The sequence below is a fragment of the Squalius cephalus genome (assembly GCF_949319135.1).
Source record: "Squalius cephalus genome assembly, chromosome: 21".
Lineage (NCBI taxonomy): Eukaryota > Metazoa > Chordata > Actinopteri > Cypriniformes > Leuciscidae > Squalius > Squalius cephalus.
Window position 1 is genome coordinate 12,885,798 of NC_137142.1, and position 27,492 is coordinate 12,913,289.

A 27,492-nucleotide genomic window follows, 5' to 3' on the forward strand; every position below is an offset into this window, starting at 1 on the left:
GGCAAATTTTTTGACTTCGTTTTTAATACACTGCATGTTTTGCTAACTATTTCTCTTATTTCAATCGCTGATCTGAACTTACAAATGCGCTTCCAGAGTTTTCATTTACGCTTCTGAAGTTTTCGTTTACGTTCCCAAAGTTTTCGTTCGCCGTTCTGACACATTTCTCTCGTGGGGGCGGGGCTAGTAGCAGTGTGTTCTCATTGGTTACTGAGCTTTTGATTGATCGCTTCGTGACCTGGAAGTGAAGACGTCAGTGTTTATGTGTGGATGTGAGCGTCTGTAATCGCAGCTTTCTATTTCATTTTAGTGATATTAAGTTTATATCTATTGCTGCTACACTATATTGTTGAGATGATCTCTTATAGAAGGAATAGTACAGACGAATGATATTTATCATTAGTCATCGTCGCTATATCAGGAGGATACTGGATAACGTTAGCCTACTCGTGGTAAGTCTGATTTTTGTTTTGTTTTTAATACTATACTAATACTATTTATAATAGAGTACTGGCTTTTTTCAGGTGGAGAGGCATTTTAGAGCTCAGTGAGAGCCCATAACATTATACAGCTGAGCTGTGTTGTCTTGATTTAACTGTTAGCCCAATCATTACATGACTTGTTTGTCTACATTCGGTTACAGTCTTCGATTAGATCATATTTGCTTCGATTAGATCATATTTCCCCACAGCCACCCCAAACAACATTGAGCTAGAGTACTGTACAGTAGCCTATCTGTACTGTATCAGTCAATGACCGATGCCATAGGACCAGAGCGCTGTCAATCACTGCCTGATTCAACTTTGGCAATGTAAAGCCTTTTTTACCATGCCAATAAAGCTATTTAAACCTGAATTTCTCAATTGCTGATTAATTTGCGATGCAAAGTTTTTGAAAGAGGAGAGACACGACTTGACCACAGACCACGTCTCTGTTCGTAATATGTAAACACTCAATTATTTTGAAGTATCGCCCTAGTTGCAATATTTATTCTGATTACTTTTGTGTGATGAAGATGACTGATAAAGCCATTATATGTATCTAGTATGAGTAACAAATTGCTTTTTCTGTGTCCATATTTGACTAATAATAATGAAAAAAGTGCACTTCAAATGAACATTTCTTTGACAAATGTTAAATCTTTAATAGTCTTTAATAATAAATATATGTCCACATTAAAAACTTAATACATGCAAGTAATTATGACTGAAAACATCCAGCAACTAGGGAATACACATCCATATGTTTATATATAGGGCAATACAGCCATCTACTGGTTACACAACAGTATTACAGATGATAAATGCTGCTTGACTCCGAGGTAAATATTTAGTACTGTAAAATCCCTTAAATATAAATATAATAAATATTTTAAGTCTGCAACGTGTTACTGTATGGGGAGTTCAAAGCAGTTTGTATTGTTAGATTATAATACATTTCCTCTCTCATTTTCCAGGGAGTGGAGCAACATTTCCATAAACAAAATTCTGATGCTGACACAGAGTTACCAGATAGTTAGTGATAGTACCAGAGATCCACTGTCCTTTTCAGACAATAATCTTTCTCTGTTCAGACACATCACCTTTGAATGACTGGGATCTTGATCTTCAGACACCTGATTTATTTTAATATAAACTAGCAAATATTTCAATTTCCTCTAGATTAAAACAAACACAGTTCACAAGTACACAAGAGGTTTCACTTTATTCTTATTAGTCTATGCTGATCTTGGATTAGCATACCAATAGCATATGAATGTTGAGGGGATAGTTCACCCAAAAATACAATTCTCTCTTATTTTGCTCACCCTCATGCTGTCCCAGATGCATTTTACTTTCTTTCTACAGATAAACACGAATTAAGATTGTAAGGAAAGTAATCCATCTCTGCGAGTCCTAAAGACACTTTAAAAAACACACACAGTGAGCGTGACGGTAATCCATGCAACCTCAGTGGATGAGTCAATGCCTTCTGAAGTAAAACAATAGGCTAGATAAAAGAAATACTAATAATGTAAACTGTTTTAACTATTAAAAATCTTACGTACATGGGTTACAATCCACTTGTATTATGGACTCACAGAGATGGATTATTTCCTTAAATATCTTTGTCTATGTTTATGTCAAGAAGAAAGTCATATACATCTGGGATGGCATGAAGGAGAGTAAATGATGAGAGAATGCTCATGTTTTGGGTGGACTATCCTCATACTGCTTGCAAGGGTGTAGATTTGGTTTGAACATTGGGAGGGGGGTTGAAGTTTGGGTCTGCATATTTTTCATGTGATCATGGTATAAATATTGGGGGGGTTGTAATGCATAGATTTAAAGATTTAAATACAACCCCCCCCCCCCCATTTGAATTTTTAAAATGTATTCTGTATTTGTAATTGTGCATTTTGTATAGTAATGTATATCATGAGAATACTGTGCATTACATGTATAGTATGCAGTTAATGTTTTGTGAATTCTGGTCTTTCCTGTCACAACATAATTGCATCCAAGACCTTCACTCTGATACTTGTGTATATGCTTTAGTGACAATAAAGAATGTACATTTATTTGAATTCATATTTTCAATTACATTAATTTAACTGGTTGTATAAGTCACGATTGAAACGGTTGATGATTGTTAAAATATATTTACAATTTTAAATGTTAGCAGATAGTGTTAATTAAATGAAATAACTAAATACAATTATCAATAAAAAAAAATGGCAACAAGAACATTCTTTCTGTGACATATGTAATGAAATGCCCTTTGAGGTCTGTATCTGACAGCAGGCCACGACTGTAATTTTCATTTTGTTTAAATTCCTCTTATTTAAGTGATCATTAATTTTGATGGTGTAAACGTAGGCTATATCATGCTAACGATGAGTAGTGTGATGGCCATGGCTGCCAACCTTGATTACTTGGTTGAAGTTTGACTTTCTTGACGGCTGAATATATCACACACGTTTGCTAGTATTCTCTTTAAATTGTAACAGCTGAACCTAATCAGAGCCTAACATGCAAAATAATCATCAGGAATAAACAAATATTCTCCGAAAACAATATTTTAAGTATTATATACAGTACTTTAATGTGCAATTACACCTGAATAGACTGAATAGATCTCTTGTGCTCCTAAAAAGCTTCTGCCAACTAAGTAGTAGCAGCAGGTAAATACAGATAAAATTAAAAAACAAACATAACTTAATATCACTAAAATGAAATAGAAAGCTGCGATTACAGACGCTCACATCCACACATAAACACTGACGTCTTCACTTCCAGGTCACGAAGCGATCAATCAAAAGCTCAGTAACCAATGAGAACACACTGCTACTAGCCCCGCCCCCACGAGAGAAATGTGTCAGAACGGCGAACGAAAACTCTGGGAGCGTAAACGAAAACTTCAGAAGCGTAAATGAAAACTCTGGAAGCGCATTTGTAAGTTCAGATCAGCGATTGAAATATGAGAAACAGTTAGCAAAACATGGTGTATTAAAAACGAAAGTAAAAAAATTTGCCTGCGATTTATTCTTTTTCAGTTTTAGAGATAATTTATTTAGTTTCAATTTATATTTTCATTAGTTTCTTGAAAAGCTACGTTCATTTTTATTGGCACAAGAATAGCTCCATAGTTTGCTACATTTGCACGAGTGCGAGCACAAGCAATAAGTTCCTGACTGCAGTTCACTACATGGCCACTGGTGTCACTAATAACAACTGTTTCTAAATTCTACATAAAGCCCCTTTAATACAGGGTTTGGGGTATGTTCAAATCACAAAATAAACAATAACATCCTAGAATATCTGTGCACAATTCATTTGTTGCCTCCTAATATTAATTCATCCCTCACATCTATCTCAATCTGGCCTCCTGTCTATTGATGAAATAACATATGATCACAGATGGAGTGATTGGTTGTATTCAGTCATACTGAGAATTATAATCTCACGCTGGCAGACTGGGAAATGTGGCCTAGAATAAACTCAAGCTGTGTTCATGTATGTATGTATGTAGTGGGGGAAAAAATCCAAAATGTCCTTTGCTTAATCAGAATCAAAATCAGGATCATTTTATTTATTACTGTGGTCTGTGTGAACTCACTTCTCACAGTGGCCGTCCTGGTGCAGTTATAAAGGATGGCGAGCTCTCCAAACACCTTTCCTGGTCCCATAGTGCACAGCTTCAATCCTTCTTTTGTCACTTCAACCTTTCCCTCTGAAATAAAACATACACAAGCTGTAAATACTACAAAAAACACTTTCAAGACATTTAATCGTGAGTTCAGTCTTAAAACCACCAGACCATAACAGTTTGTGAACAGAGCAGAGATTAGAGACCCCTGGGAAAAGCATGACCCCGTCATTTCAATCCCAAAAATCCCAAATAAATAAATAAGGAAAAGAACAGACAGAAACGATTGGCTGGATATGAAATATGCTGTACCGACTGGTGCGGTATCATGATACAGTACATGAAAGAGCACACATCACAGCCTTCAACACACCTTTATTGTGATTGCACAGTAAAATACACCTCTTGTGGTCTCTCTCTCTCTCTCTCTCTCTCTCTCTCTCTGAGGTGTCAACTGTAGATGGGCTGATATGATACATTATGAGCAGAATAACAGGAAGTCAAGCACCTTTTCTCAATTTTCAACAGCTGATATTCACTTTTCACAGTTGATTAAACAGGTGAAAGACCCTGAAAAGACCGTGAGTGTGTTACATGCACGTTCTAAAACCAATTAAAAGCGCCAACAACATGTGTGGTCATGTAAACGCGTTAAACTGTTTTTATTCTTTTTCCCACTGACATTTTGAAATACTTTGAGGTTTATAATGCTTTATTTAACATCTCAACTCACATAATAAATCGAATTCTCTAAGTGAAACACTGTACATGGATGCTTACATTTTGACATCACCGCCAATAACCTTTTTTGTAAATACAGTCTTGTAAATGCGGTTTACTTACATTGCCAAGTGATCACTCTGCATGTAAACCGGTAAATTGGGTTATTTCAATAAACTGATTTTTTGGTAGTTATCAGCATATTGGTGTGCATATAAACATGCTCAGTGAGATGTGAGAATTTTAGAGAGTAAGAGAAAAGAGAGAGAGCTGATGACAGATGGACTATTTAACTTCTTAATATTCAGCTCTGGCTGAACGGAACTATAGGGAAGAATGACTTTCACCTGGCCTTAACCTAAAAATGGTATCTGCATTCAGTTCAAAATTAACTTTTTGCCACAATCTCCAATGGTGAATCAATTGAGAAAATCACAGGCAATAAAAAATGGATTTAACATCTGTGGACAATGGAATTATTTAGATGTTTTAGTCATTTTGTATACTTGCGTCAAACAGCACAGATCATTGTGTGACTCGATGAGATGAGCCAGTCTCTTTCTGTCTGTGATATTTCTGTTTCAGTGGTTTAATGCGAAAAATATTCCACATATGTTTCACAAATTCACAGATTTGACTAATTTATGCATTCTGCGCTTGGCTGAGTTTAAATTTTGTCCTCTGATTATGACTTCTCAGATGATTAATCAAATGAGAACAAATACCACCTTGTCACCAAAATGTTTCCTCATTTTTTTCAGCCCTGAGCAAACTTACATCTTTTTGAGCACAACTAAGAACTATAAATAACACAATGCAATATATAGAATATATATTCTATAGCTGCGCCGCTGCTGAATACATTGTAGGGGAAACACTGTATGGTGTGGGAGTGGCAGAGGTTAATTGTCACAACAAGCGAGAAAGGTTGACATGCATGGAGCACGAAACTCCGGGGAATCGCCCGTTTAAAAAAAAAAAAAAAGTCAAACAGAGGAGAGTCAAAAAGAGAATGCGACAGAGCTTGTAATAAAACAAGAATCAACAGCACCGACGAGAATAGGAAATGTATAGTGGAATAAAGTCGTTTTTTTTGGGGGGGGGGTTGCGCACAAAAAGTATTCTCGTCGCTTTATAAACTTAAGATTGAGCCACTGTAGTCACTTGGACTATATTAACGATGTCTTTAATACATTTTCTGGGCCAGCAAGTTATAATGCCTTAGAAGCCTATGGAGGAGTGATCCAGCTCTCAGATTTAATCAAAAATATCTTAATTTGTGTTCCGAAGATGAACAAAGGTCTTACGGGGTTGGAACAACATGAGGGTGAGTAATTATTGACAGAATTTTCATTTTTGGGAGAACTAACCCTTTAACAGGCGAGTAAGGTATTTTATTGAACAGATCAATTGTCATATATAGTTTTCTAACTGAGTTCATAGTAAAGCATTAGCCTATCACTGGAATTTATTTTCAAGGAAGTACCATGTCTATTAAAAGGTAAAGCTACAGTAATGTATTCAGCTAGTCAGCTTGAGATCCTTTCCATTTAAACTGGTTATATCTATTAAGCTAGTGAATATTTTATGAGCAGTAGGATAACCGTATTCATCCACATAGTCAAGCAGAGCCGAAGCACAACCAAAACCCAGTTTTCAACATTGATAAAGTTACATTTAAAATTATATTAAAAATAGAAAACAAATTTAAAATTGTAATATTTTTTCACAGTATTGCTGTTTTTACTGTATTTTTGATCAAGTAAACGTTGATCAAAAAACGTACCGACACCAAACCTTTGAAAGGTAGTGTAAGCTAAAATAATCATTACACCATATGCTTTAAGATCACATTAAAATGAGAGGTTAGAACATGCAAATAACTTCTCAGGTAAAGTCAGAGTGTGAGATAAAATTCAAAACAGGCTAAGAATTGATTAAAGAGTGACCGACAACAAGCCATAAAAGTCCAACATAAAATTATACTGTGAGCCATTAAGGAATTAAATATTAAATATGAACAAAGTTTATCAGCACCGCAAGACATAGTCAAATAGGACATTCATAAAATCATCAAAGTTAAGCTTAAATATCTACAGCATCCCTTACAAAAAAGAAGTTTATTCAAGTGTGCTATTACTATAGGCTACTTTTAAACAAGACAAAAAAGTATAGGCTACTTTCTTATTTTAGTCTATTTTTTATACTTCTCAGAAATATACTTAAAATTGCACTTCAGTATACTTGACTTATACTGACAGAAAAGTCTAAATATTTTTGGTCTATACTTGTACTCAATATTTTGATCGAGATATACTTAAAAGTATAATTAGGTATTCTACTGTAAGTATACTTGGCTTGTAGTTGTGTTTCTTCTCTTGATTGTGTAGCCCATTAAATACACGGACAAAGTTGTAAAGTTTAGCCCAGGGTTTAATCACACTGAAAAGTTGTAGTCATTTTAAGTGTCTCAAATGGTTTTTCCCCAAAGCTAATTCACACACCACCGCAACAGGAAGTAATAATGTCCAATAGCATGACCTCCAGTTCCTCCTCTGACAGACAGGAAGCTATGACCCTCGGGGTCAAGGACATTGTTGAGAACAACTGATTACATTTCCCAACACACACTAATGTGCTTCTTTGGCAAAGAAAGGAAAATCTCTTGTGATGCCACACAGCAACATGTTAAGGGCTGGCATTGTAAGATGACAGGTAAGCCTCCTTCTGGCTTGCTCAAATTAATGTTTACTCTGCCATGGTTATTAAGCACTATTGTTCAGAGCAGCTCAACTACTATTTATGCCCAACAGCCAAACATCTATTACCTATGATTCACAGAGATAAGAGGAAGAGGAAGAGAGAGAGAGAGAGAGAGACAGAGATGTTCCCCTGACATGAGCTCTACTAAACAAACATTAATAACACAGAGACAGATGCTAAGTGATCAAACAGACAGGAATGAAATAATGCACGAAATGAAATAAAGAGAGCGGACTGTAGATAAGGCCGCTGAAGACAGATATTAAATGATGGGAGATTGTCTTGTGTTTACTCTTCAGGCTGAAATGAACTCTCCATGCTGTACATCTGAGTAAAACAAAAACATTAAGCAGGAAATTCAGAGCGGGACTTAATTTTATCCATTGGGATTTGATTGGACTGGGAAAAGTGACACATATTTGTGTATTTTTATATTGCTATATATGTTTCCCTGCTCATGTGGCTCTGGTTACATCAGCAGAAAACTAAAAGCCATATATATATATATATATATATATATATATATATAAGCATTGTTTACGTTTGTTCAAGTTCATGTTCTCACAACTGCATTGTTAGCATTCATAAAAATGTTACCGGCAACTACCGATTGGCACTGTTTCATATACTTGCTAACAACATTTTTTAACTCGCATTTGGCGCTTGGCTAGTGTTAATAGTTGCATAAACATAGCCATTATATTCAGACTGTGTCTTAAGTACTAGTATGACAAACTAGCGGTTAGTCAAGGGGCAATCAGTCTTACGTTTTAGTATCAAATTAGACCAATCTACATTTATAAGTAACTGACTTAAAACAGTAATGAACAATTTAAAAGTAAAAAAAAAAACACATGTATGACTAACTTTTAAGACTAGTCTTAGCAGTTTATGCAACCAGTCACTGTACTGTATATTTAAACACTACCGTTTCAAAGTTTGGGGTAAGAATTATTTTTTGGGGGGATTGGGATCAAACGTGACTGTAAAGACAATTGCTGCTGAAAATTCATGAGTAAATATTGCATAAAATAAATGCATCAATACTTTTACAAATTAGAAACATTAATAGAGAAACACTGTACTGGCACACTTATTTTACACAATTTACTGAAAAATTCACTTAAAACATTGAAAATATTTTGTATTTATTGATTCATTTATATGTATTTAATACTTTTAATTAAAAAAAAAAATATAGAATTAAAAAAACAAGGTCTGTTGACTGTCTGTACTTCAGACATATTCCCACACTAAACGATGCTAAAATGGATTAAAAGTAAAGAAAATAAAGTTAAAGAAAAATAAGCAAATGGAAAACCATTAAACAGGCAACATAGCACCTGGTAAGAGTAAAAGCAACAGAAGTTCTTGTGATATCAATGTCTTATAAAAAAAAAATACCAAGTGTTACAATATTTACTTACAGATAAAAGAGAAAATGATGGTGAATTTACAACCCAGTCTGTCAAAGTGACAGATAATGATTATTTGTAGCACCACCTCTGAACTCCTTTCATGCTGGTTAACCATGGTTCTGACGGTCATAAAGTAATTGCAAACTAACAACATTGAAGAACAGAACATTTTTCAATCAGTGAATTCTATTCAAGTTTTTTTGTTTTTTTTTAAAACATGGATAAATCCATTCAGCAGGAAGCGATGAAGTGGTTTGGAATGAGTCATTGTTGGAAAAACTGGTTACAGATTGAGGCCCCCAGCTTGAATTTAGAGGACTATGGGCCCTCTAGTCAATCTGTGCTTGCACATTTGTCATCATTAATGTCAGCCTGAAGTCAAAAGTGTCATATTGTGCTCAATTCATCAGTGCATGTTATTCTATATATATATATATACACACACCCACCCACCCACCTTGCTCAGCCTCTGAAATGGCCTTTCTTTCCTGCTGAATCATGAATTAGCCTACTCTTACCTTGCTCCTACAAACCAACCAGCTGTGTAATTCCCACTATTTTTCAAACTCCAAAATCCCACCATACATTTTTTTTCTCATTGAATATCACATTTAAAAAATTATGTATGTCAGACTACAGAAAGTAAAATATAAAGGATACATCAGCGATTTCTACATATCGCAACGGATAAACTAAATTTATGTGTGTGAACATCATAGAAGAAAATGTTACCATCAGTTAGTTTTAATTGTAGGAGAAAACTAGTTAAGCTTTTTTGTGCTATTTTCATATTCCGGGTTTAAATTTGTCTTTGTGTCGACGTCACAGGATATGATGTTGTTTTCTTGCACCATAGTATATCGATGACTCATCGGTGTCTCATAATTATTCATGAGACTGCGTGTCCTTATCCTATGAGAAGACGCTTTGCTTAAATATTCACGACAGCACGCATTCATTTCCTATGACAGATGCTTCAAACTGTAAGATCGCAGAGTAAGTGAGAGATGCATTAATGAATCAAAAATGATTTTGTTTTTGCTTTGTAAGAGTTTCTGTGTCACATAAGTTCATTCAATAGAGTCTTAGACACAAACACGATTCATCCACAGTGTGAGTTACCAGTCCTTGCGGTCCAATAACCGATCAAACGGCTTATAAAAAAAAATGACGATACATTATGTATTATATATACTTATTAAAGATACAAAAGTGCATTCATTTATATTTTAAATGCAAAGTACAAGTGTGAATGGCTGTGCATTTATTTGTGCATTAAATTATAGCTGTCACAGGATATGGTGAACGTGATTTTACCAAGTACAACAGGTTCCTTCACCATTGTTGTTGATCCTGGTACAACATTCCAGTCAATCAATCAGATTTGAGGGACAAGTTTACAGTTTATGTCAAGTTCAGGCTTAAGCCTGTTTTATACTTCTGCGTCGAACTGCCGCCGTAGCTACGTCGTAGGCTGTGTGTAGCGCGCGTACCCTACGGCGTACCCTGACGTGCACCTCTCCAAAAATGTAACAACGCGTCAATTCTACGCGGACACAAGCGCGGTGATTGGTCTGCCAGAACCCCTCCCTCGGGGTTTCACATGCTCCCTAGGTGCGCGTCAACGCGGACAACGACACAGAAGTATAAATTAAAACCAACACGTTGCCTACGGCGTATAGGCTCCGGCGTAGGTCCGACGCAGAAGTATAATGAGGCCTTTACAACCATGGGTTAGGTTCTTCTACATCAGGGCTATTCACCTATCATTTCCCTGTGATTTTAGTGTTAAGTTATGGGTAAGGTTAGGTTTAGGGGTAGGGATATGGTTAGGACTAAATTTTCGGACAGGAATGTTGTTCCAGGATCAACAAAATCACGACGCCCACTTTTGTAGCATTTTTTAAAACTGTGATAAAAACGAACTGGTGCTGAAACAGGGGGTTTATGACCCTTTAAAAACATATGGGTCAACCACTATTTCAGACATGGAAAAACTAATTATTTAAGATTATATGCCCTGACGAGTCGTTCTTGGGGTCAATTTTGATTTCATGTCTTAAGTTTAAATAGTAACACTTTATTCTCTTTTGCAGGATTTTTGTGGTTGGCTTCTTCTCTTGGTTACTGGTAAATTACTTTTGGGTGGTATGAAATCATGCATCAGATATATACAAGCTGCAATACTGTATTAGAGCTGACATTATCTACAGTCTTTAAGCATGTCTTTATTTATTCAGATTGGGGCTAATTAAGCAAGGCAACTTCAGCACACAGGCTAATATGACATTCAATGCACAATAATGGCATGCAGGGCATCATTTCCTGTCTAGGTTCTCAAATCGCAAGGCCAAACTAATTATCACAGCTGAAATGTCCCTCTTGTGTGACTGAGAACTTAAATACTCTATCCACCCGCTGATATATCTCATCAACATGAGCTTTATTTGGACCAGAAAATACAGGACTCGCTTAATGTGATTTTGGACATCAAATGGTAATGCTGGTCAGTTTAGCTCGGATCACTATCATTGATCCTCTAACCTCCATCACTGACCTTTTACTCTGGAATGAAGACCTCGGTTTTAATGGATAGATGACCTGAATGGAGGATCACTGAATAGAAGTAATTTTGTGTCTCACAAGCGCTTTACTGCTTTGCCTTTGCAGTCTGTATTGTCCATTTCAGCCAGTCTCACATGTAAATAATTACATCTGGAAGACAGAACCCCTGCTATGAAAAGTTTGTTTCTCTTTCTAATAGAAACTCTCAAAGGAATAGTCCTCATTCTCCCTCTCTCCCATCTCAGTTCTCTCTGAATCTTTTGCTCTTCCTGATTAGTTGCAGTTTTCTATGGCAGTAACTTAATGTGGCAGAGCTAATGCTGAGAGAATAGATTTAATTGATTAAAAATAGGTTCTTGCCTATGTTTTATTCTATTTTTTTGTATTATTACAGAGAAAAAAAAAACATATTGTGATGTTTTCTGGGTGTTTATGCAGCCAATATCCACTCTGTCACTTACTAATTGGCTTGTGCCAGGATATGGTGTGTTGGGCATGTGCCCAATTTGTACCACAAAAGCATTGAATCTCTGGAGCATGACTAACGAAATCTCTTAATTCAAACCAAGTGTTCCTCCTTTCCCTCCGGAACACAAAGAGGAAATACGGAGCAAATCCTGTGATCCTAAGAAAACACAAAAGCTCTTTTATCTAATGAAACCACAGAAACTGAAAGATGTAATGACATCAGAGACAGGTGGCTGACACAATCCTAACCTGCCTTTTGCAGGTGTCACCAAAACAAGATCAAATATTTAATCAAAATTGTAAATGAGTATCAAATAACACTGATGTTAAAAAAAAAAAAAAAAATCTAAAAATAAGTGATCACCCATGTTCGCAAAGAAAATCACATGGACAGAAAGTAGGCCTATATTCTCCTGCTTCAAGTGTTACACTAATGTACTGTATCACAGTCAGAGTCTGTTGTTGTACTTGCAAAAAGTGTTTTCATACATTTAATAATATACAGCATTTTGACTAGGACAAATTCTCATTCATAACATTGCTTAAATGCACTAACTAATAATTGTGGTGCAAAGAAACATTAATCATTACTAAACGTGCATATATTAATTATCTATGCATGTTAGAATTTTTATTTTTATTTTTTTCTAATTTGAAAACAACTGCCACAAAGAGTCTGGCCAATCTACTCTACATATCAGCATTAGTTTTTACTTTTTTAACTGTAAAAGCCCATATCAATAGAAGTCTAACAGCTCTCAGAGGGTTTGGTTGCTCTGACTGGATCAATTTAACAGGCACCTATCATCTCTAATCACAGGGTCAATATTCTGGATCCACTCAGAGGATCTACAGCAGAAACACCAAATGAGACTGAGTTTGACCTCACGCACTATAGACACTTCTTGTGTGTGGTTGGTCTTTTCCTTACACAAAAATTTCATATGGCTTTAGATTCTTTGGAAGACAGATCATAGGTGGTACAGAAAACTGTTTTATAGTTGTTGTTTTTTTGGGTTTTTTTTTTGGCAGCCTGGGAGTTACTTGCCATCAAGGTTAATTGAATTAAACCGAATTACTCAGACATTGTGCAAAATTTCTCCTTTTGTTATTCATAAATCTATTCAAGGTTCAAAGACATGGCAGTGAGTAGGCCTAAATAATGACAAAATTTTCATTTTAGGTGAACTATGCCTTGCTAGACATATTTAAAGGACAAATTCTATCTCTCTCTCTCTCTCTCTCTCTAAGGAACTGTTCCATTCCCGTCTCTCACCTTCCATGACATAGACGAGGGAGCCCACGTCCCCTTCTTTAATAATACAGCTGTTTTTGTCATAGTCCACTGGATACATACAGTCCACTATCTCCTGGATCTGAGACATCTCCAGATTCTTCATGAAGTCATTGTCCAGGATAGCTGACTTAATCAGTTCCTTTGACCTGTACAGTGCAGAAAAAACAGTGTTAGGTACAGTAGGGCTGTAACAATACTTTAACATAGCAAAGACAATGACTAAATAGAATACTAACTTACTTACTGCTTACTACAAACTGCTAATACTGCCTACAATTTAAGAAAAATAGTTTGTACAACAATGCATTATGCAACAATAAACATTTCAAGCAGTACCATGCTAAATTATGGTCATATGACCTCATTATGATTATGTGCAAATTTACTTTGTGATGTCTACTAACTCTAAACTTTTGGCAATAAAAAATTAAATAAATAAATCTATGAGTAAAGAAAATAGCTGATACTGTCAATATTATCTATACATGGGTGAGTTTCATTCACCATATGGAACTGCAAGGTAATGCAGAACACTTTGCATTGTTGAATATAGAATACAATGTCGTGTGCTAATATGTTGTATAGATTTTGGCAAATGTAGTGCAAAATACAGGTATTATAATTTGCAAACTGTAGAAATAGTAAGAGCTGCATGATAGTAATCTGAACATTGCCAATGAGATGCTTCAGGAATTAATCAACAGGGAATGTGGGTTTTAAAAAGAGATGGAATGAAGAGGATATTTCAGAAGATGAGAGTAAACAGACAAAGTCTCTTAGTCAGTGCTGGACGTCACAGCAAACAAATATCAGAAGACTGGCAGAAAATGAGGATTTCAAAGGTTTGCATCACAGACACACACAAATACACTCATTTCAACCAAAAGTCATTGTAACCTTAACCTCCCACACAAGGACTGAACACAATGAGCAAAATATTTCCAAAGATATGAAATATCAGATGCAAAACTGTTTGTTCCCATGATGAAACACTTCACTAATATGCAGAAACTGACTTATGAAGAGTGTAAACACTGTGGCTCTGTTGCACTATAAAAACATTGCTCTTGTTTTTTTGAGCAGCCAGAGAGAACTTCTTGCACGACCCTTTTGAAGCGGGATCTGTTTGAATGAAAAATGGCAGACGGGGCTGAGTGTTCTGGAAACCTGTTTGGAAATGAAACTCAAGTCATTATTTATGCAAATCCATTTAATTCTGCAAAATGACATTTGCTTGCTCATGTGATGGTGGATGGAAAAACCTGGTTTGATATGGTGGAGTGTGTTCTTCAAATCTCATTATCGTTGTTTATACGCCACTTCCGGGCACTTCTTGTGGACAATTCTCTGTTTCTGTAGACCTGGACTTACGCCAGGCGTCTGATTTAGTTACTAAAACCCACAAACGCTCACCTATGAACCACACTGTGTTTACATTCAACAGACACGCTCCGCTGTGAGCAGAAATAGGACTTTTTTAAGATCTCTGCAGTAGTTTACGTACAACTTTCACACATGGATAGTCTCACCCTGAGGAAAATTGTATTGACTTTAACTTGGGAGAAAAGTAGAAACAAATTTGACAACTGCTGACAATAAAATGAATTTGAATGCCATTGCTCAGTTCATGTGTTGTTGGAGGATATGTGAAATCATTTTGAGATTAGTAGGTTCTTCAGGAGAAATATCCTGAGAAGCAGGACATTTCAGCAAAAGTCTTATAAATATAACTGGTTTCATTTTCCGCATAAAAACAAAGTGACCATAAAATGCATTTAATATATCTCTGCTTTACCGTTTGTGCTCAGTTTTGCTGTATTTTTGCATGGCGGTCTGTATTCTAGATGACATTGGCTCTCTGGAGGAACAGTCAGAAGAGATGTTTTACTGTACATCCAGTAAAAGCACAGAGATCACTGGCCTCATTTAAGACAACCTCTGGATCATCCATAGCCTCTGTTTGTTTGACTTGAATTTTTACTCACTGCCTTTTTCAGGAGGATCATTCACGTCACACAGGTCGACAGACTGTCTCCCTTAAAAGGACAAAGTATGCCAAGCAAAGAAAATTTGGAGAAAGCTGTGGACGTGGAACTGAACGTCTTGTACAAAGACACTGAATAGATCTTGCACATAAAAATTCCTACAAGAAAGTTGTGCATTGGTAGGTATTTTGTTTGTCTTACAACATTTTTCGTCAAGGGAATGGTATTAAAAAATACTGGAAGACAAAAAACTGAAGAATGAATTCTCTATTCCCGGTGCAGAGGACTGTCCGGAGGGTCTGTATTGATTCACATATTCTGCCCTCTCTGCATGACGGCTTTGTTCTGTGGTCATCAGATGTGTATGCTAATGAGTTAATGGTCATATCTTCCTCTGTTCATTATGCCCATTTTCTAGACAGAATGCTAAAACAGGAAACAAAGTCTCATGGCAGATAACAGCTCATGCTGCACATGACATTGCATAATAACCTGAGACAAATGAATGTCAAGTTGATTTATTTCTAGATTTAAGCTGCAGAATTAAGGGACAAATATAATCTGTCCTTTATATTTTGAATAAAAACTACTGTTGATGCCTATGACCATAAATGCCAAATGCATTGCTGTGATGTACATTATATTGATTTTAGCCATATTCTGACTCAGTGGAATAGAATCTTAATTTAATTTTATACCTGCACAACTGGAAAAAAAGTTTCTGCAATTTCCAAAGAACAGCGGCATGAACTTAATACAAGGACAATCCAACTGCATACATCTGGTTAAGAAGTCCCAAATTAGTCCAGCCATACTGGCATTTCATTTTCTATTCCTGTAGTATACAAGTACAGGTCAGTGTTGTTAACTAAAACTAAAAGAAACTATTTAAAAAAATCTGTTTCAGTTATTGAATAAAATAAAATATAATATTAGATAAAAAAAAAAAAATTTTTTTAAAACGTAATCCAAATCCAATCCAAAGGAGCCAAAATCTGCTAAGGAGTAATTAAATGTAACAAATCACGTAATAATTGACCATCTTTTATTGGAAACCTTTGATAATTGCCTTAATCTTTCAAACAACTGATAAGTCATCAAACTACATTTTATAAAAATCACCTGTCAAGTTTATCAGCATATGAGAGTCAAATTGGACGACTAGGGACTCATCTCAAGATCATTCATTTAAATCTATTGCCCAAATTATGAAAAAAAGAACAACTGGTCAAGAATAGAAAATTATTGAAAATATTCCAATCGTAAATGTCAGATTGCATAGTTCCGATGTGCGATGTGCACTAACCCGGAGAAGTTTTTCAATTAGACTGGGATTTATTATCTTAGCATGCAGAGTGAAGTATTTCACTCAGTTCCCTGATTATTCCCATTCAATTTCAGCAAGTAAAGAACACATTTATATTCATGTGCGTTATGTATTATTATGCACGTTATCTTCTCTGATAAACAGCAGGTTGAAGCCGCTCAGGCTGACATTTTCTCCCTCTTCTCGGCGTGACTGATGCCCATTAGTGCTGTGTTATGTCAAAACTTTAACTAAACCGCTCAATTCATACAATATAGATTAGTTTTACGATCTCTTTAAGAACTTTTTGAAGCATCAAAGTGGTAGTTGCATAGCTGTCAATGGAGGGACAGAATAAGCTCTCAGATTTCATCAAAATATCTTCATTTGTGTTCCGAAGACGAACGAAAGTCTTACGGGTTTGGAACGACATGACGGTGAGTAATTAATGACACAATTTTCATTTTTGGGGGAACTAACCCTTTAAAAATAATAAGTGTTGCGTTATTCTCCTGACGTCTGAAAATAAAACATGAAGGACATTTTACAGCTCATTCATTCAAACTGATAAGGATTATTTGTAGCACAACATTATGATTTTAAATTATTTGTTTAATTGTTCAATTAGGGCTGTCAAACGATTAATCGCGATTAATCGCATCCAAAATAAAGGTTTGTTTTTACATAATATATGTGTGTGTGCGGTGTATAATTATTTTCTATATATAAATACACACACATGCATGTATATATTTAAGAAATATTTGCATGTATAGGCTATACTGTGTATATATATATTTATATTATACATAATTTATATTATATATAAATATTTTATATATAAATAACACATTTTTCTTAAATATATATGCATGTGTGTGTGTATTTATATATAGAAAATAATTATACTCTATACACACACATATATTATGTAAACACAAACTTTTATTTTGGATGCGATTAATCGTTTGACAGCCCTAATTATTTGTAGCACAACATTATGATTTTAAATTATTTGTTTTAATTTTTTTGACTAGAGCTTCCCCAAACCGGAAGTGCCTCCTATAATCTAAAACGCAGGCTAGTTAGGAAAAAGGTGGATATAGAGAGGTCAAAGAGTCCAATTCAGACATTCCTATATCGGTACAGGACTTCAGATCTCTGATATTTCAAAAGACCTCAGACAGTGCAAATGTCAGAGACCAGTTCAGAAGAGACATTTCAATCAAGACTTCAAAAAACACTTCTGGTCTTTCATCATCACAGCCTATCAAGTGCCACTGCAGAGGAAAATGCAAACAAGAAGCGGAAACAGGAAGAAAGAAGATGCAATTATGAGACAAAGACACTGCGAATGACATTCAAATGGCAAAAACACTGATTCTACTACCGAAGGAAAGAAAGGGGTATGTCACTCAGTATCGTGACATTTGAAATAATTTGCCTTTAATTCTAAAAGAAAGCAGCAGGACATTTGATGCATTATGTATGCATTAGCAAAGGACAAGCGAAATAAAAAGAAGTCTTCTCCCTGACCACACACAAAGATATAGAATCCTCTTCAAAAACATTATGAGCATTTAAAAGACTAAAGAAATATTGATGCCAGTTCGTTCCCATCTGCCAGCCCAACCCAAACTGATATGGAAGATTTTTTTCTTTTAAACCTTCATAATCATTCCTCGAGGTGCTCATTAGCTCAATATACAAGCAGAATAGAAGAAGAAAAGGCAGGACAAGCTCCGCTGTGGTGGGGTTCAAAGGGTTTTTCTGTACAAAACAAGGTAACAGTGTAAATTAGTAGCGTTGAGCTGTCAAATGTCAGTTGCAGAGAAGATGAAGGAGGCCACAATGCTCAGAAACAGAAGAATGATGTTTCTCTGCTGCCAAACCACTGGATGCAAATGAATTAAGGGTATGTGTGTTCATGACAGCAAGTTGAAACACAAAGATCCTTCACGTTCAGGCGAACTGTTTAGTCTGGTTAGGCCCTCGGGTCGTGGCAGTGTCTATTTCAATTGAAACATGACACACTACTGTGTGCATAATAACAGATGATCATGTAAATAGTGTTCGTGATCCACCTGCTGCACGATATCATGCTGCTTTGATAAGCAAATCAGTCCGTAAAACAAAGCAGTTATTAAATGGCAGACTTTGGGTATGTCCCACGTCCCCGCTCTTATAACTACTCAGTGCAGGAACAATATTCCTGGTTCAGATTTTTCCTTGTGGAAAATCAAACTTTCTTGGAGCGTCATCATTAAGATGCTTCTGCAAATGTCAATGAATGGCATTTTGAACAGAACATAATAAGGTTTTTTTTTTTTTCCAGATTTACACCAGACATCAGAATGATTTCAACAAGTTACCATGGAAACCAAAGCCAAAAAAAAAAACAATCAACACCATTTATTGCTGCTTCAGTAAAACTATGGAAATTTGGTACATAGCTACCACTGTCATAAAAAAAAAAAAATGGCACGGATGAAAGATTGTGTAAAAATAACTGTTGTTACTATGTTATTTTAGCAATGACTATGATAATGTTTAGGTAATGCACTAAAGAACAACAGGTGAGTTCAGTGAAAAGTATATGCATACTTCCCCATGTAGTAGATATGCAAAAATCAGTAAGTCAAATCAGTATATGGTGTCTGAATATACAATATGACACACTAGGCAAATATTTGGTTTATGGAAACTGAAGCTTCTTGTTTCCTTGTAGGGATCCTGCATGTTAGGTTTAAGCTATATAAAGCTAGCGTTAGCTATATATAGCCTTATCTGATCAGATTCATACAAACCTAGAGAACCTTGAGCTGGGCAGCTTTTATTAAAGTGTAAAGAAACCAAGAAAGTTGTTCTTGTTACACTGCAGCTTTTTTTTCTTTGTGGTTGTTCTTAGGCTACTTCATAGGTCCTATAGATTAATGTTGTATTTGTAGAGCTGGATGTAATGTTTAAAGTCATTAAACAGTGTTTAATGACTTTAAACTCTAAATTCAACATTTAAGTCATCAAATGACACAAAGTAAACTGACCCTTTTCATATTTCCATGTTTCTCAGAAGCGGAAGTCATCATAGGGTACATTTCTATAGTGGTAAAGTAAATGAGAGACTAAATATATTTTTAGTGCTCCCATTTGCTCAAATAACAAAAGAAAAACTATATTTTTCACAACTTTCAAAAAGAGTAAAAAATAGAGAGATTGATCATGTTGATCAGAAGACAGAAAGATGTCAATTTGTCTGCAGCCGCTGTAGCCTATTAGAAACACACTCACAGCAGTGTTAAAACTAGTACATTTACAATAAAATTAAATATAAAAAAAAAACCTTTGCAGGATTTACAATGCTGATGGCGTCATCACAGTCTGTGAAAAGGGTCCATAGCAACGTGCTATGACTCTAGTGTTGTGTTACAGTTAAAATTGGATTTCAATATAAGTTTTATTTGGTATTTGATGCTGTTAGCCTATTGACGTTCGACGGTAAATGTAGTATATACTTTTATATCTTACTGAATGATTTTTTTAATGATCAAATTAACCTACTTGGCACTCTTGGGGACGTTGGGCAGAGTCACGTGACTCAGCTGCTGGACGTTGGCTGGTTCGGCGCTGATCGCCTGTCGTTTGGTGCGCTGATGCTCCTGAAGCTCCGAGCGGCCCTGGACCTGTTGGGTCGCCGGGCGAATTACGGAGCGGTACTTATCCAGTTCGTTCTGCAGTTTCTGAATCAGTTCGTCTTTCTGGTCCAGTTCGAGCTCCAGTTCGTCAATGAGAGCATCTCTCTGTCTCAGTTCTTCAATTTTCTCCTGAAGCGCGTATTGGAGGTCGCGTAAAGTCCCCATCATCATCCCTTCTGAACCAAATAAAACCGAACAGAACCGAATAAAACCGAACAGCACAGCACTTTTAGTAACTTTACTGAGAGGAAAGAAACACTGAGCACTAAACCAGCTTCTAATCAACTCTGAAAGGAACTAGGCTACAACTACAAAACGAGAAGAACCTGTGGGGGGAAAGTATCTCAGTGTTTCCGTGTACAAAAAAAAAAAAAAAAAAAGGAAAAGGGAAATAATCAGCGCTCAATACAACAGAGCCGCACAAATCCTCAGCACTGTAAGAAGCGTAGCCGTGTGAGCGGAGCGCGCGTCGCTCGTGGGCAGTGACGTGATAAATGAGTTGAGCACGAGAGTGCACAGAACGCTCGCGCGCGTCACAGAGGAGCGCGGGATTCTTAGACAGTCAGTATTGATGTTCAGCTCTGTACAGCTGATATAAGTTTAGAAATTTGTGAGACCCAAACACAGAGAACACCAGGGTTAGCTGAAGTTGTAATTAAATAGCTGCTAAAGGTTGTTTTGTTTTGTTTTTCCTGGCAGCGGTTTTGCCTTTTGGTAAAAAAAAAAAAAAATAAATAAAAAAAACTATTTTAGCCTTTCTTTTTTTTTTTTTTTAGAATCAACATGTTTTTTAGAATTATTTTCGAATCGTGGATCATGCTCTTGGAAAACCAGCAGATATGAGCTCAATGAAGTCATAGAAATTCCAAGCTAAAATTCCATAACTGTTGGTTGAAAAAGTGAATACATAAAAAACATATTAGCAAACATTATTGCAAAAATCAACACATTTAGGCTATAAATCAATGCATATAGGCTATGAAGAGAAAGAAAAAAAACGTATCTGATTCTCAGGACAAGATCAGGCAAGTTGTCACGTGTTTTATGTTTTCATTTAACATAATGAGTTGATACAAATTTATATTGGCCAAAGAATGGTTACCACCAGAGACACCTTGTTTAAGAGCCCTAGTTACAAAAGTCCTCTTGGAGGGCCCTGTAAACAGTGCATAATTTAGTTCCAACACACACCTGTAGTTTGCATATAAGCCTATATGGCTTGATTAGCTGGAGCAGGTGTGTTTAATTAGGGCAGGTTTCTGTTGTGACAACCCCAGCTAATGTGATTACATTCTCCTCTACTGGGACATTTACATGTTAAATGAACTGTCTTATTCTTGGAAAAACACTCACTGGAAATGATCAATTGCCAAGATTTGTGGAATGTGTCTAAACAGACAGTGCCTTCGCATTTAAACTTAACCTGAGAAATATTCACTGGAATAAAATGTGGGACATAGCCCCAGTCACCTCTATTCATAGTTACTGGCATTGCTTAAATAGCTTGACTCACCTCAACTTTGAAGAGCTAGTAGAGATGCATAATGTTTGAGTTTATAAAGGACATAGGGCGCCCTCTGGTGTCAGACTATGAAAGACACACAGGAACAATGAAGTGATGTGATGGCAAATTATGCTTATTGTGAGAGGTGTTAAACTTCAGAGCCCAGTCTAAGCAAAATTATCTGTTTGCATAGGCTTTATATTCACAAATGAACAAAACAGCAGAGTACATTAAAAATGTTGCGGATAGAACTTAAAGGGATAGGCTAGTTCACCCAAAAATGATTTACTCACTCTCAAGTTGTATCCAAACCTGTATGCTAATTTCTTTCTTGTGTTGAACACAAAATAATATATTTTGAATAATATGGGTAACCAAACAGTTGAAGGATCCCATTGACTTCCATAGTATGGGTAAAAAAATAGTATGGAAGTCAATCAACTGTTTGCTTATTCTTCAAAATATCTTCTTTTGTGTTCAACAGAAGAAAGAAATTCATACAGGTTTGAAAAAACTTGAGAGTGAGTAAATGTTGACAGAATTTAAATTTTTGGGTGAACTATCCCTTTAAAGAGACACCAAAGGCAGTGTGAGCAGACAAATATGAGTTAAACAAGCCCTCATCTTTGGTATCTGAAACTGAAACCGCTTGACAAAAGATCCCAAGGGCCCACAACAGCACCCAGATGTCTACCATTCTTTGGATAGTTATTGTAGTCAAAAATAGCACACAAAGAACAATTAAATCTAAAGAATATCTAAAAATAACAAATGAGGAATACTTCTTTCTGCCACTCATTTTTGTCCCTTCATCTCTTTCTCACTGTCACTGCCCTTGAAAGGACCTCTCCCAGAAAAACAGGCTTTAAATTTCACCTTAATAAACTCTTCCTGCAGGGTTCTTCCTTTGTGGATCGATGGAAAGAGGATCTGTTGTAACATGACTAGTGTGGCTGCTCTTTTCTGCCACAGACTCACATCTGCCGCCATTTTGTCTCTTTGGGACCCTTACAAGTGTACCAGCTAGTTTTTTTAGATGACACCGAGATCTCACTATTAACGATAATTCCAGCTCAAATCTTGAGGAGACAACTAAACATTGTTTTATGAAACGTTAAAAATGTTAGGGTTAGAGAAATTATTGAACTTAAATATATGAGCTTGATAAAAATGATCATACTAAAAGAAAATTTCAGATGGCACTTAGAGGCTTTTGCATCTGAACTCTTCATATATATATATATACTTTATATGGACTGCTAGAAAATATGTCTAACCAAGTTTTGTCAAAATTTTAAGTAGATATCAAGATATTAAAGTGAAATGGTAAAATGATGTCCAATTTCAAAACAATTACTTTAAAATATTACCTTTCTTGTAATATAGCTGTTGGTGAATGAAAAAGGTCTGCAACGTTTTAAAGATAAAAGTCCACGACAAATAGCCTAAAGTTATTGTCTCCTAAAAGAAAGAATCGATTCTGAACTGCTGAAACAAGTTGTCAGCAATTCCAGTCTGACTTCCTGTTACAAACTTAAGTAACAATGTAACAGATTTGCATAATGCCAGCCTATGGTTTTCATTGGCTACTTGCAAACAACTTCTACTTTGCCTCGTCCTCAAACACTATAGTTGTAGCTTAGACTGGAAGAGTTTGTGTTGTCGACATTAGTCAAGAAAACGTTTCAGTGCTGCAAATCCACTTTACATGCACTTCAAAAGGGTGAGGACTCGTGCTGGAATTGTTGCAGAAGAACCGATGGCATTGTTACTGTTTGTATCACTGTGTATCAAGTGCTGAGGAAGCTCACGGAGCTGAAATTCAGATATGGTAATAGGCGTTTTGTTTTTCGACGCGCTTTAAGCGGTAGACCAATCACAACAGAATGGATTAAACTTCTGACCAATCAGAGCAGAGAAGGTTTGCGGAAAGTAGGGGTTTAGAGAGACTGAATCTTTGAATTAACCATTTTCAGACTCTTTGAGAAATGTGGTGATGTGTATATGAGAAATGAGATGGTTATGAGAAAATTAAAGTGTTTTTGACCTTGGATGCATGTAAACCTATTGTAGGAGACCTTTAAAACAAAATTAGGAACTTTTAAAGGTAGGGTAGGCAATTTCAGGTAGGCTAGCAATAACGAGCTAGCTTTGAAAGCATGAGATCCCATCCTCCCTTCAGAGCGCTCTTCAAAGACAAACCTTCTTAAAAACACATGGACGGCGTGAAATTACCTCATGTTTTAAAGGCACACTATGCAGTTTCCATTTTTCTCAAACAGCGACCCCTAGAGTCGCTGTGGAGTACTTGTATTTAACGTTATTGTCGTAAATAGCACTCACGCAGAGCCGTCGTTTTTCTTTTCTTTGACTCTTCCGACCGCGTTTTCTTCGTCGACACTGCCATGATTCACGTCTGAAATGCGTGCTAGTGTCTCCCATAGAGACTGCTCATATGTTGTTGATGTATGTGACGTTGTGCCGTAAAGCAAGTCGTGATTCTTGCGAGGTTTGTCAGGACGCCACCTCTCAAACTTGCATTGCTGGTTTCTCCGCCCCGCCCCGCCCCGCTCCGCTTTCGGGATGATTCGCCCTATACGACTTTGTTTACCATCTAAATGATTTCAAAGCTGTTATATTAAGGTACAAATCCTGCATAGTGTGCCTTTAAAGCACATAACACTACTATAATAATGAATCTAAACAACTTGTACCACCTAACTGCGGCAGTTTCATTTCGCTGTTGATTAAGTTGACATAGAAACATAAATCTGAGTCTGAGGACGTGAACAGCTCCAGGTAGAACATCACGGGTTGCTATCTTGTAATTACAGTTACAACATTGCGTGAACACTGCATAAGCTCGTTGTTTTGGTTCAGGATGAACTGTAAAAGGGGGCTGCTGTTTGTTTGCGGCGATCAGTGACTGTCTGTCTACAACTTTGCATAGCATTACAGAGCGCACTGATGATGTGTGATGTCTGTGTGAGCAGGTGCGCGGAGGTATGGAAATACATATGTTGAAAGGCAGGTAGGACATCGGGCCGAATGCAAAGATTGGACGAAAATGTTTTTGGTCCTGAGTCTTCCACAGAAGAAATATGTACATGTTTAAATATTTAGACCACTTCTATTATTGATTGCTATCAGGATGGGAAGAGTTTCAACCAGTAAAACAGAAAAAGTGATTATGAAAAAAATTGCCTACCCCACCCTTTAAAATAGCATAATAGGGGCCCTTTAACACTATAAATAACACTGAATTCTGCTCTGAAAATACACATTAAGCATAATTTCAATTCAGAGAAATGTCATTAACTGTAACTGTTAATTGTCTGTGTTAACTATAAATTGTTATGCTGTTTTTCTTATATTGATAACATACAGTATTGTGGACCATAAGGAACTGCATTAGAGCACTTCTCTATTACTGACAAGTTGCTAAAAGTAGTATTGTAATTGCCATCATTAATTAAAAATCGAGGGTCAGATGATGCATCATAAGGCAAAGTTTGTTTATCAGCATATGGTCTCAGTGCTCATTAAGCTACAAACAGCTTTTATCCCTCTGCTTCTTCCATAATGAAATCATTAAGGTAGAAGTGATTAGGCCAGCGCATCTGTTTTCATAGTAACTTCACACGGTCACAAACACATAAATGCACATACAGTGAAATCCCAAAAATGCAATTATAAAAACTATTAGGTTTGTTATTATTATAGGTTATTAGTGATGTGATGGCCCTTAAAGTGAAGGGGGAAAACAACAACAGAAGAGCTTCTGCCCTCTTGTGGGCTTCGCTGCATGCAAATCAAATGTAAGGTGATGCTGATCCGTTTTCCAAACGGTCTTTTGAGCTGATTCAACCCAAAGTATTTGTAATGGGAAAGCTTACGGATTTCCAAATGGTGGGATTTGACTCATGCAAATTCGCTGGATAATTATATGCAAATACTATGCATTCAAGATTAAGCCAAAAAAAAAAAAAAGATAGTTGTAAGCATATTTGAGATCATTTAAAATATTGTAATTTCAATTTATAAAATCAAATCATGAAAAGCCAAAAGCACTAAGTCACAAAGTCCTAAACTTCTGAATAATATCTCGCCATCCTTAGAAAGTTCGGCTAAATCTTACACAAAGATGCTCAAAGAATCAGATGGATAGGGCTGATGGGAGGGGAAGCATATGGTCAAACAAAGCACTTTCTAATGGCGTATTAAATATCCTCAGACAGGCTCTTGGGCGCTACACGTTCAAACCCTAAAAGCCGATAATGCACGAAGCTTCCTGTGCTCAGAGCCCTCTGGGATCTGATGATGATGATGATGGTTTAGATCAATGATACACTCTATCTCCCCCACCTCTTCTCTATCTCTTCTCTATAGCTTCACAAAGATGCTCTGTCATCATGACTTTCTTCATTCATGTCCTGAATCCTCAACCTCAAATACTCTTTAATGATGCACTGATGGAATCAAATCAAATAACGCCAACAAAGTGTTAACTATTAAAAGTCATGACCCAAACCATGTGTAAAACCATCAAGCATTAGTTGCATGTGTGAAATCATCTCACCTGTCCGATTTGGCAACTCTCCTAAAGCTTTGGTTTGATAAATCCTGGTGCGTTTGCGGTTCCGCTGATATTCCCTGCGCGCGGTGCGTTCGCGGTCCGATCTGCGCGCTCGGTAAAACAGACTGACATTTGTGCAGCTTTCTCTTCAGCTCGTGGATTTCCTCTTCTCGCTCCAACAAGCGCCTTTCCAAATCTCGTATCCTCTCCTCCTTGAGCATTAAAATCTTGGCAAAGTCTTCCTCTAGGTCACTCATTCTGAGGTAGTAAAAAAAAACTTTAATCCCCTTGAAATCAACCAGGCGCGCTCTCAAACTGTATCACGCGCCCAGACAAGCTCTGGTTGTGAAGCTCCAGTGTAAAACAGCTGATCTATCCACGTGTTTACAGTTGGAAACGGGAGTCGGCGTCGGTCCCGCTGACGGTTACTTGTGTCCCAAACATCCCCGTCCAAAAACACACACCATAAACACACACCATCCACTGGGTCTTCATAGGCATAGGCGGAGTTTCACTTTTGTGCTTGGTGGGCTAAAGTGGGGAGGAAAGAAGACATTTTAAAGCACAGAGGCGGTGTAAATGCGCTTACACTGGAGTCCCAATGCTCAGTATGTGAACTGTAAGGTCAGACACTAGTACGCGCACTGATCGATATGAAAAGTCTGACAACTTGCCGTGTCCGATTTGTGAATGAATCATTCTTCAGAAGAGTCGGATCATATCAAACGGTTAAACGTGATTTGGATCTCTTGAATGAAACGGTTGAACAATACTTTCCATTACAGTTGAATCGGGCCAAGCAGTTATCGACTCACTGAACTGAGAAACGAAACTTCTTTTTCTAAGCCCGATTCGTTATGGACCCAAAACCGATGTGTGAACTGATTTGGATTGTACCAAGGATTTGACCGAGGGCGGGGCGAACAGTTAGTCACGCCTACTTTAATAAATAAAAGAAATGTTACAGAATAACTTAGTCTATTCAACACACATACGGGAAAGAAAGTTGTTTTAAAATATAGCATAAAATATTTCCATCCAGGAGATTAAAATTTTTAATTCAAAGGCTA

The 27,492-nt window shown here is 36.5% G+C and overlaps 1 protein-coding gene across 3 annotated transcripts in view; it reads right to left on the reverse strand.

The window, feature by feature from the left end:
- The window catches only part of prkg1a (protein kinase cGMP-dependent 1a), a 97,212-nt gene extending 70,013 nt beyond the window's left edge, over positions 1 to 27,199 (reverse strand). Inside the window, exons 1-3 of one of the 3 annotated variants that reach the window (XR_013819478.1) lie at positions 20,209 to 20,756; positions 13,339 to 13,505; positions 4,099 to 4,212 (exon numbers count right to left, since the gene is read on the reverse strand). Coding sequence is in view for 2 of the 3 variants with exons in the window: in XM_079854418.1 (XP_079710544.1) it covers positions 4,099 to 4,212; positions 13,339 to 13,505; positions 20,209 to 20,513 (586 nt within the window). In the remaining variant the exon portion in view is untranslated. Of the gene's footprint in view, positions 1 to 4,098; positions 4,213 to 13,338; positions 13,506 to 20,208; positions 20,886 to 26,425 lie in introns of those variants that run through there. The other 2 variants (XM_079854419.1, XM_079854418.1) reach the window with 2 other exon arrangements.
- Between the last annotated feature and the right edge of the window lie 293 nt (positions 27,200 to 27,492).